This window comes from Lasiodiplodia theobromae (assembly GCF_012971845.1).
Source record: "Lasiodiplodia theobromae strain AM2As chromosome Unknown scaffold_4, whole genome shotgun sequence".
Taxonomy (NCBI): Eukaryota; Fungi; Ascomycota; class Dothideomycetes; order Botryosphaeriales; family Botryosphaeriaceae; genus Lasiodiplodia; species Lasiodiplodia theobromae.
In genome coordinates, this window is record NW_023336530.1 from 1,392,227 (window position 1) to 1,403,407 (window position 11,181).

Sequence of the window (11,181 nt, forward strand, 5' to 3'; positions counted from 1 at the left end):
GGAGCTCGGTTTCCCTACACTGGCATTCCAATCCTCAAATGTTCGAGGTCAGATGTCAGTTGGGGGAATAGATCATACCAACTCACTGGTCGGAATGCTGGAAAGCTTCGTAGTATCACTAGCAAATTCAATTACCGTATTACAACGAAACATTCTCTATGCCTTGAATTACTGTTCGCTGTGAAGCGTGGCTGGATGTGAAGTGAAAGCAAGGAGCGCCAAGACTTCCGTTTGTATTCACCTATTGAGCATCACCTGCTATTGTTCGGATGCCTACTTTCCTCCAGTCGCCCTTCCCTCTCATCCGCCACCATCAACGCATTCATCCTCATTCCTTCGACGACAGCACTGTTCAGCAACCAGAATTCCAATCTCTCGACGCGTCGCGGCAACATGGCGACCGGGATGGCACGGATTCAGCCGCAGTTCGGGGCGGAGCTAGGATTTTCCAGCGCATCTCAGATCCCCAGCGTAAACATCTGTGATCCGTCGTTGACAACAGCTGTTCGATCGCGTTCGCGCGCCGCCCATCAATCAGACGCAATGAATTCGTTTCGTGGAGGCATGCAGGTGCATGCGGTGCCTGAGTCCGAGCGCGCATTTGACGCTGCCGGCCGCCAGTTGCCTTGGGGCTACGAGTACGCCGAGTAAGTCTAAACACTTTTCTACCTGCACCCACCCTGTTCCCTTCTTCCTCTCCTGTTCCACCGACCACTCTCTTTGAACATGCGCTTCTTCTGGACCGACACGATCTTCGATCCTGACGAGGAGACTAGCGGCGACACCCACGGCCAGCGCCGCTACGTCGAAGAGAAGGGACCATTCGGCCGCTCCACGCGCCGCCGCGGACTTTCGCGCAGCAAGACGACCGGCACACCTGCGCGCAAGGAAGACCAGAACCGCGTGGCGAACCTGAAAGCCATCGACGAGATCTTCACGCAAGTCAAAGCCTCTGCCCCCAAGACCGCCGAGCAGCCACCCACCGCCGCGCCGCAACCATCGCAAGCCACTGCCGGCGCGCCTGCGCTCCCGGCTACCCAGTCATCGGTCGTGAAGGAGCCTACCGAGGTGATACTATATGGTTTCAGCAGCGAGACACAGTGGGCGGCTATCGAATTCTACGAGCGCATCTCGGAGGGCATCGTGTACGAGGACTACGACCGGCACCCGCCCTCAGCTAGGTACAACACGTCCCTGAGCATTACCCGAACGGCCGCGGCACGCAGCCTGTCTGCCGCAGCTCTGCGCAAGAAGAACACGTACTGTGGCGGCGAGCACTGGATCAAGGTGACCTTCGACTCGCCCGAGGCCGCAGACCGGGCATGCCACTACTCCCCGCACGTCCTACACGGCCATGCCGTCTACGCCGAGCTCTTCCGCGGCGCCGGCCCGGCGCGCGACATCGCCATCCCCTCCTCGCATGCCGGCTTCACAGACGTCGAGACGAGCCCCAGCAACACGACGACGACGCTGCGCGGCGGCCCCTCGGGCCTGAGCCCCTCGCGCTCCTCCGACACGGCCTCGTCCGCCACCGTGACCGCATCCGGCCCTTCGACCCTCCGCAGACGCCCTTCCGCCCGCACCGCGCAGTCTGCGCCCGCCACGACCGCAGCCACGCCGCAGACGTCCTTCTCCTCGACCGCGACCGCCACGCTCAGCGCTCAAACGCCTGGCGCCGCGCCGGCTGATGTTGCGCCAGCCGCTCCGCCGCCACTGCGCGTACGCGGTGCGAAGCGCGCTGTGCTGCTGCCGGCGGAGCAGGCATTGCTGCCTGTGGGCAACAAGTGGCAGCAGCTGCTTGGCTCACTCCCGCTCATTAGGCTATTCGTGGGCGGTAGCACCGAAGTCATTGGCAACGAGGTACCTCGCAAGGACGACGGCAGCTTCGACTGGGAGGTCGCGAGCATGTACTGGAAGGTGTGGGCTTGGCTGGACTACTGGTTTGGAACCGACTTTTTGGGACTCAGTGGTGACGACTAGAATGTGTGTGGGAATAATTACGACAGGATCGACTTTACACAGTTTGGAAGATGCAGCAGGAGAGAGATTTCTTTTTTTGCGGCGCAGGTTCATTACCCTCAGGTCAGCATCAAAAAGCGACGGCGTTTAAGGGGAGGGAGACTGTTTTGAAATGACATTTTGATATCTCTTGGTCTGGCAAGAGCATCCACGGCACAGGATCAACGTTCTGAGATGTTCTCTTTTTGGGGAGTGGTGGGAAGGCGAAATACCCCCAGTACTGGTATGCTAGGTCTTTAACAGAGTACAAGCATAATGAAGAGTCCACTGCATTGTTACCACTGTCTCATACTTTTCAGTCGACTAGATATCTTGCGCAACACACCTTCAAACGGTCCAACAAGTAGCCGACGGAATCTCCCGCATTGCTTCCTCCCACAAGTCTCGATCCAGGGGTTTTCGATACAAAGGTTAGCGAGACGATAGATGGTGATGTCGATGACAAGAGCATCTCGGCAGAGTTGTCACACAAAGGCTCTCCCGTTCCCCTCATTTGCACGACTTGAGGTTGGCGGGATCGTAGGCCAAGCAGCGAGCGCGCGGCACATTCCCATCCACGACCGCATCTGAATCAAACGCATCATCACAATCCTTCCGCTTTCCTCAGCCTGCAGCACACCCCTCCCCTCGAAGCGGCCCAGCACACGGAATACACGGAGTGGCCGTCGTGCTTCCGCTTCTTCCTCCTTTCCGCTAACTCTGCATGCATGCGACTACCCGCTCCATCCTTCCCACCGCTCTGGGATCATGTGGTGCAGCAGCCCTGCCGGGAGGGGCGGTCACAAAGGTACCGTCGTTGTGTACGACGTGTGGTTGGCACTCGTCCTCTGTTCTACTCCTCCCTGCATTTTACCCCCCGGCCTGTTCTGTGGCCATGGAAACGCATACACGAAAATGATGCGTATGTATGCATGCTCACATGCGTACTCCACTCTAATTCAGCTTCGCCCCTGGATTAAACTCTGCCCCTCTGTCTCTCGTTTCTTGCTTGATTATGAGTATGCATACATACATACCGTGCGGGTCCTTGACATACCAGTCGAAGCATGATGCAGCGGCCTTTGCGAGGCAGCGAAACAGCAGCGCGTTCTACTGCACCGTTGCATTGCCTCGTTTTGCATGCGACGCACATTTTCCCCTTTCGTCACAGCAGCAGTTGCCCCTTATATCGCTCTTCCTATTGTCTCCGCCGTTGGCCCTGTCGCCCTTCTATCGTTTCACGGTGCGTTTCTAACGCGCAAAATGCCGTGCGTGTATGCAATGCTAAGTTAACTGTGCATACATGACGTCGTGCCTGCAGCGGTGACATCATGCGGGATACGTATCTTTTTTTGGAGTGATCGACACGAAAAGGAGAAGCATCATCTTAATGCGGGTGATAAGTCGGGAAAAAATAGATACAATTTTTGCATGAGAAGGAAGGCGGGGGGATGCGGCGCGCATGACGCGTCACCGAAACTTATTGATCGACGCATCATGCCCGACCAAAAAAATCCGATGATGCTTTCTCGCCTCGCTTGTTATTTCTTCCCGTGGTATGCGCCGCCGACAATGGAGAGGTTAGGCGTGAAGCGATAGAGAATTACAATGCCCGTCATAGACAAGAGGTACAATGAAATAGTAGTGCGCTATCATCGACAAGGGACAGGGTGCGGCGAAAACCGATATTATTGAAGCTGCGCAGGACGAGCATGGGTGCACGCTATGCATGCCACCAAAGCTGCCCATGAGAAAGGCGGCATGGAACAGTCAAACACGCAGCTGGCTTTGTTACCCTTGGCTGTGGGAGGGTTGGCAATCGTCCATGTCATACCGTTTGATCTTCAGTATTGAAATCAAAAATTCGTAACCTTGTTGTGTATCTACAGAAAACCCTTTTGTTTCTTGCCATACAATCCCCAATAGCCCTCAAACCAATCCAGCACCAACCTCATATCCACCATCATGCAGCAACAATATTGAGGAGACCCCTGCTCTCTTCTTTTTCAACTTGCTTCCTGTTCCCCGTTCCTTCAACACTACCAGATATCTCGGAGACAAAGGAAACCCCGCATCGTATTATTATAAGGAACCAGAACGCACGCCAGACTCTCCACCACTATTCCCTCGATCATGAGTGATAAAGAAAAGGGTGTAATGCAATTAAGCTGAAGTGATTTCGGAAAAGAAGAAAGAATTGAATAGGAGGAACTCGGAACTTGTTTATTGAATGTAGGAAAACAGAATGAGAGACTACCCGGTGATGAGGCAATAAGTAGCAAACCCCCCTCTACTGGTCGGATGACCGAAACTCCATTTTTGAGACGAACATCCCAAGTGCAGGCAATCGCCAGCCTGCACGTCGTCCCACATGCCAATGCTTGGCTTCGTAGGTTTTTATAGAACTTTTTTTGAGGAATTTTAGGCGCTTGAATCGTTGCTGGCGCATTGAGTGAAAAGCCGTAGGCGTGAAAATAGAAAGCAGAATGCCGCCGCCGAGAATGCTGGTTATTAAGCGAGCGAACGTAGTGGAATTAAAACAGTCGGAGTCGACGCCGAAAATGCAAATTTTGATGACTTTGACAAAGGGAGGGTTAGCATCGGTCGCTGGGCACCCGGGGGCGAAATGTGGCCAGAATGAAGAAGCTGAGTCTCGACCGTCTTCCAACTTAGCGATAGGGAAGTGAGGAATGTGATCCACATCCCAACAGCCGAGATGCAACCATCCAGCAGACTGGGAACTGAGAGCGGAAGAGCTCCCGTGGCACTCTGTTCGTTCCGTTGCCTCCCAGAAAAGTATGTCGTCCATCGACCACCAACTCTTGCATCAAAACAAAGCCAAAAATTGGATACCCATCCAACCAACGGTACGGAGCCAATACTGGACTACCAATACTGCCATAGCCCAGGGTAAAGGGTATGGATGCAGCCAGTTGTCCAGTAAGCACCAACGTCGATCAACAATAGTCTCCAAGTCGTTGTGCAAGGGGCGGACAAGATTAACCACCCAATATGGCGGCTACCTCGCGAGCACGGGCCTCGTCTTCGATGATGATGCCCTTGCCCTTGAGGACATCTTCGAGGATATCGACAACCTTGCGGAAGCTGCTGGCAGCTCCACGAGTCTGAGTGAAGCGACCCACGCAGAGTTGCGCGCGGCGTCCTTGCTGGAGAACCGTAAAAAGCTCGGCGGTAAAGGCGACGGGCTTCATCTGGAGCTCTGGATGAGGTATGCCTGAATTAGCACAAAGAGAGGTGTTGGCAAGTATTTCATAGTATCCCTTGAGTTTTGCAGGTGCCTTGGCTGGAAGATGGTACTCACGGTTGGTCTTGTCAACACGGGCCTGGATAATGTTCGTGGAGCGGTCAAATTTGACATCCCGCACACCAAACCGCTTCCAATCGCGTAGAAGACGGACGATCTCCTGCCGAACGCGGCCACGGCCGACCTGGAAAACGATGACCCTGGTCGCAGGCTTGATGTGCAAAAAGCGAGAAAGCCAGTTCTGACCCTCGGTGTAGCGCGGCACGGACGGGTCAAAGTCATCGCCGAATGAGAACGCAGAAGACGGAAGAGAGCTCGCGGAGTAGTTAGAGGGCACTAATGGATCGAATGGTTGGTCAGTGCGATTCCATTGCTCAACAACAGGGTCAACTAAACAGTACTCACTCAACATCAGGGAGCCACGACTCTTCTTCTCCGGGACCCTCTTGCCGAACAAAGAGGCCAGGTTCTTTCTGAGACCAGCAAGCTTGTCTATCTTCTCCTTCTCGGAGTCACGCAGAGGAAATTCGCTGTTCGAGCTGGTGCTGCCGGTCGAGGGTTTTCTGTCCTGCTTAGTGTATGATGAAAAGGCGCGCGGCTTCGGCCTGTCCAGACGATCGTCCAGACCCTGCCATGCCTCTGGGATCCTGGGCCTACGGGCGTAATCGCCAGGGTTCTGCTGCTCCGTTTGGTCTCTATCGCTGACGCGGCGCTTGAACCAACTACGCTTCTTCGTAATTTTCTCGTCCTTGGCTGTAGTGCTTGTGCTGGAAGCCGAAACCGGAGTCTGCAAGGGAGTCGTCTGCGTCGCAGCATCCAAAGAGTCACGGTGAACGAACGGCGATGGCGTCTGATCAATCTCGATAGTAAGGCTGGGCTTGTGGCTTAACGGAGGAACAGGGCTAGGGGTAGCCGGGCTGAATGAGTCGACGTGATACGGGCGCGTAGGGGTCGGCGTAGCAGAAGCAGCAGCCTGAGCGAGTGTGCTGCCACTGCTCTTCTTCCGGATATTGAGGGGCTGAACGTGCGGGCCAGTAGCAGCAGGAGAACTGGCATCTACAATGCGGATAGTCTGGTTCCCATAATACTTGTCATGTGCCTGAGTTACCGGGTCCGTAGCAGCACGAGTTGCGCTGCGCCAGTTGGGCGTCCCAACATGCGGGCTTGCATCAGGAGTGCTTTTCCCCTCCTCTGAGATGATCGGCAAAAGCCGAGGATGCTGCGGCGACTGTTGGGGTGCAGAAACCGAGCGTTGGTTTGCATCAGCTGAAGTTGGACGCGACGGGTGCAACAGACGATCGAGAGATTGAAGAACTTCGTTGTAGTTGGCGATGTTCTCGCCACCCTCCAACGCGAAGCGTGCTGCAAGGCGTTCACGGGTCTCAGCCAGCTCACGGGCGAGGTAGGTGTTGGGTGAGTCGTGAGTGGCCTCCGGTGGAAGGGGAGGCAGCGGGCGCTGTGTATCAGTCTGCCTCAGGGCCTGCGCATCTGCGGTGTAGGCCGAAGCACCGGAGCCACGATAGGAAACTGACGATGGGGGTGTCTCATACTCGTAAGGTGTCGGCCTTTCGGAGGACGTCCGGACGCTGGAGCTGACTGAAGTACGGTTGAAAGCTTCATCAAGAGCCTTTTCGAGCTCGACACTCGCCTTCCGGACCTCACCATCGATGGCACGGCCGGGGGTCTCCGGAGCCTTGACCTTGATGCGATGTTTATTGCTCTTCAGGACAGCGCTGGAAGGTGCAGGAGGGGTAGATGCCTGAACAGGGGTACTGGGAAGAGCCGGGATAGGCTCCTGCTGCTGCTTCTGCGTAGCGGCCTCCTGCGGGTGTTTGCGTTGCTCAGGTGTGCCCTGCGCCGAGGTAGCCTCCGTAACAGTAAGACGGCTGCCTGTGGAACTCCTGCGAAGGTGCGCGAAGCTAACGCCGCGCTTGTGCGAGCTGCTCGGTCTCACAACTATAGGCGGTGAGCTCGCCCAGACCGAACTGTTCGTCGAGGACTTGGACAGAGACTTCCTGTGGCGCGCAGCAGGAGAAACGACGGACCCCCTCCTGGAGCTGCCACGTGAGTCTATGATAGGGAGACCGGAGTGGCGGCAACCGGATTTCTTCAGGGTGTCAACACGCAGGGAACTGCCGCGTCCATGGTTGCTACTCAAAGCCACCGATGACCTGCGCTTCCGGTGTCCGCTGGAATGCCCACTCGCAGCTGTACTGCCACGGTGGACCGTCACGTTCATGTAATTACCCTTGTTCGCCAACGAAGGTTCCCTAGACGCACGGAAAGGATCGTAGCTTTGCTCGGACGGAGGAGGCTGCTGGAAGCTGTTTGCCGCCTGCAGATGCTCATCGTTGAGGATAGAGTACTGAGATTTGGTGCGGCCGTGCGGCACGGGAGGCGGCTGACTGGGCCGGGCGAGATGGTGGTAGTCGCTCGCCGAGTAAGAAATCTCAGGCTCTCCAGGCCAATGCTCCAGCTGCTGGTCCTTGTACTTTTGTAGAGAGTTGTAGAAGAATTTCTCCTGGTTAGCCTCGTGGTTCAACAGCTTTCGCACAATGGTGTCTTCCGACTCGCTGTGCCAAAGGCAGCGCATGTTACGCAACGTCTCCCTGTCAAGGTCCTCTTGGTAGCGAAGATCCCAGTGACTAATGCGAGGTTTGGGGCCGTTCCAAATGTCTTTGTCCGTCTCTTCATCAAAACCAAACTCTGCGTCATATTTGTGAAGGAAAGGGTGCTTCCAAACACCTTCGATGTTGATGCGGCGGCGGGGATCGGGCACAAGAATCTTGCTGATGAGGTCCTGGGCCTCCTCGCTCAGCCCATCGGGCATAACATACCTAGCTTGAGCGATTATCTTGAACAAGTGCGTCAAGTCCTGGCGATCATTGTACGTGAAGGGAGGCTGTCCAGTGAGCATGACATAGAGAATGACACCGCAGCTCCACACGTCCGCCTGTCCCCCGTCGTACTGCTTGTAGCGAATGACTTCCGGCGCAGCATAGTGAGGGCTTCCACATGGTGTACTGAGCCACCTTCCCTCCGGCTGTAGGGCGGCCATACCAAAGTCGACGAGCTTGATCGTCAAGTTCTCAGCGTCGATGAGGATGTTCTCAGGCTTCAAATCACGGTGGTGGATTTTGATACGGTGACAGTAAAGCAGGGCAGCGACAATTTGGCGGAAGATGTAGACTGTCTCCATTTCAGGAAGACCAACATTCTCATCAATATATCCGAAGAGTTCTCCGCCCTCGACGTACTCCATGATAAGGTATCTGGACATTGTTAGCATTGCAGTAACCCATGGCCACAAATATGGTTACTTACAGTTCGCTACGATTCTCCCAAACGTCAAATAGCTTGACAATGTTGGAGTGGTTTAGCAGCTTCATGATGACTATCTCGCGCTCCAAGCCAAAAGGCATGGCTTTCATGTGTGCAGCAAGCTTTGGGTCCGTCTCAGCGGACTTGTACAGGTTGAGCAAGCTCTGAGCCTTGACCTTGTCTGCAGTCTTTTTGGAGATGATCTTTGCCGCGCCGAGCTGGCCCGTGACGCTGTGCCTGACTGCCCTGACGCGCGAGCATCCTCCCTCGCCAATGGTCTTGCCAAGCTGCCATGGCCCGATGTGCGTCTTACGACGGCTACTGCTGCTCGCATGGGTTGAGGCGGTCGAGATTGTCGAATCGCGGTTGGTGGCCCTGCCATCGCCTTTGACGACATTCGATAGGTGCTTGTTCTCGACTGTGGCGCCGGGGTGGTGGACGGTTAAGGTATTACCTTGAGGCAGTATCGACTCGTTGTGGGGGAGGTGCTGCTGGGCGTAGCCATGCTGTGACGCGACTTTCGTGTTGCGCGACGGTGGAGTTGACGCGTTGGCTCGCGAGGTTGCGTCTGTCAGAGGCTTGCGTGACTTCTGGGAGTTGTAGCGCGCGGCGCGACCGGGGTGGTCCATGAAGCCGGATCTCGCGAAGCTGCTAGAGCTTCTCAAGTCGAGCTCCAGGTGACTTTGTTGTGGTTGATATCAACAGGGCGGCGGGTGGCTGCGGTGGCTTGAGCGGAGCGGGCGATGGTGGGGAAAGGTCTATGAAGGAAAAGTGGACGTCCCGACCGAAGGTGGCCGTCGGAGGAGAAGCCGGCCGGGTTGGAGAAGGAGCGTATGCCCGACCGATGGTGTCCGGGAGAGCGAGGCCGGCGTGGGAAAGAAGTGATGCTTGAAAGCCTGGCGAAGGGCCAATGGATGAGCACAGCGCACGGCAAAGGAGCGGACGGCTCGGCAAACAAGGCCAAGCTCCAGCGAAATGGAGATTGAAGGACTTGCCGGGCCGGAGAAGAAGTAGGTGCTGGAGAAGGGCGGAAGTGGTGTGCGCGGGTGATGGCCAGCGTCGGAGGCGCAACTCCTGCAGCGGCGCGCGGTGGCTCCTTCCCGACTCGAAGCAGCAACGCAGGCTGAGGCGACAGCGGGGGGAAGGCACCAGGCCACGCACGCGCTGAACTGAACGAGAAATTGAGGTTTTCGTCCAAGAAAACTGGACACTCGGCGAGGGCGTGCGAAGAATGGACTTGCACGGAGACGGCTGTTTGTGTGCGGATATCAGACCGTTGCCATGGCCACGCGGCGAAAGAATGCGCGCCGACAGCTGCAGAGACCGCAACCGCAGGCATAGCGGGCACGTCGCCGCTGTTGCTTTCTCCCATCATCGCGCGCGCAGACAACTCCAATACAGGGCAGAAATTCCTACTTCTTCACGATGCGCGTAAAGCGCTCATTTCTCTCTGTGCGACGGACGACTTTGAGGCCCACGAGCCAGGTCGCGACCAGCGCCTCCATGCCAGGAGGCCGCGATGGCGTTCTCCGCTCATGCTTTGGGAGGTCGACCTCGAACAATGCTGAGGAAAGCGGTTGGGATCACAGCCTCAGGCGTCGTGTGGGGACGGGAAGCCGCTGCGGGCAAGCGTCATCGCGCGCACGCCGATCCGAGCTTGACCGAGATCGCTCCCGTCGCACCGCGCCCTGCACCCTGCGGCACATCCGTCCAACTGACCTCGCAGAGAGCCCGCCAACACCTCTTGCCTCACGCCGAATCGCTGCATCACGACCTGCTCCCCGCCCACGCGACGTGTCTCATCCTGACAAATGCTCCCCCCAACTTCTTGACAAGTCTCTTCTCTAGCTCGCCCCTGCCCACCAACCACATCCCTTGATCGCCACTAGTCAGGCGCATGCTTCAGCGGGCCAGTCTCCCGCGTCGCCTCGATCAGGCTCTGCAAGAATGCTGAGCGCGCGCGCTCTGTCGTCGCCGGTGAGCCTGCGCGTTCGGCATTGTGCCGAAGCCCGGAATGTGTGCTTGTGTCCAGCAAAAAGACGCAGGTATTATTAGACACCAGCCGCCCATCGCCCAGCTGCGCCGGGAACACGCAGAACGATCCCCGCTGCATTCACGCCCACTCCTAGCCATTCAGCCTCGCCCGTTCGGCACAAATGGAAACCTGCTCCGGCGTGTGGCTGGCATCCGCCCGGAACACATTCGCCCAATCCAAGACAAAGAGGAAAAGAAACGAAATAAACAGTGGTGAAAAGGCCGCAGCAACAAGTAATATTACCTTGTCTCGCTCTGATATCATCGGGAAACAACACGCCCCAACCCATTGTCTTCGACGTTTTGTAATTTCTGTGCCACCCTTGTCCGAGGGTCTCTGGCGACCCAAAGGAAGACGGGTCTGCCCAGCCCGCTTCAGTCCACCTAGCCGGCCCCGAGATCTAGATGCAGTTCCATCTCTTTTCGGAAGGTGTCCGTCTTTGCTTTGTCTCCCACCCAGCCTCGCACCCAAAGAGCATGACTTTTGAATCAGCGCATTGAAGCCCGTTAGTCTCTGCCTCGCGGGTGCTTTGTCCTTTTCCTCCTTTTTTTCTTCGCTTTTT

The 11,181-nt window shown here is 56.4% G+C and overlaps 2 protein-coding genes across 2 annotated transcripts; one reads left to right on the plus strand and one right to left on the minus strand.

The window, feature by feature from the left end:
- Positions 1 to 726: 726 nt before the first annotated feature.
- Positions 727 to 1,980, plus strand: LTHEOB_1852 (uncharacterized protein; the record flags this gene model as incomplete). Its single annotated transcript, XM_035510599.1, has 1 exon — positions 727 to 1,980. One exon carries the CDS (start codon positions 727 to 729, stop codon positions 1,978 to 1,980), a length of 1,254 nt encoding a protein of 417 aa, XP_035366362.1.
- A 3,017-nt stretch (positions 1,981 to 4,997) lies between these two features.
- LTHEOB_1853 (Camk camkl gin4 protein kinase) lies at positions 4,998 to 9,213 on the minus strand (the record flags this gene model as incomplete). The annotated part of the gene is made up of 3 exons (XM_035510600.1): positions 4,998 to 5,599; positions 5,669 to 8,535; positions 8,588 to 9,213. The coding sequence occupies 3 exons, from the start codon at positions 9,211 to 9,213 to the stop codon at positions 4,998 to 5,000; spliced, it is 4,095 nt and encodes a 1,364-aa protein (XP_035366363.1).
- Between the last annotated feature and the right edge of the window lie 1,968 nt (positions 9,214 to 11,181).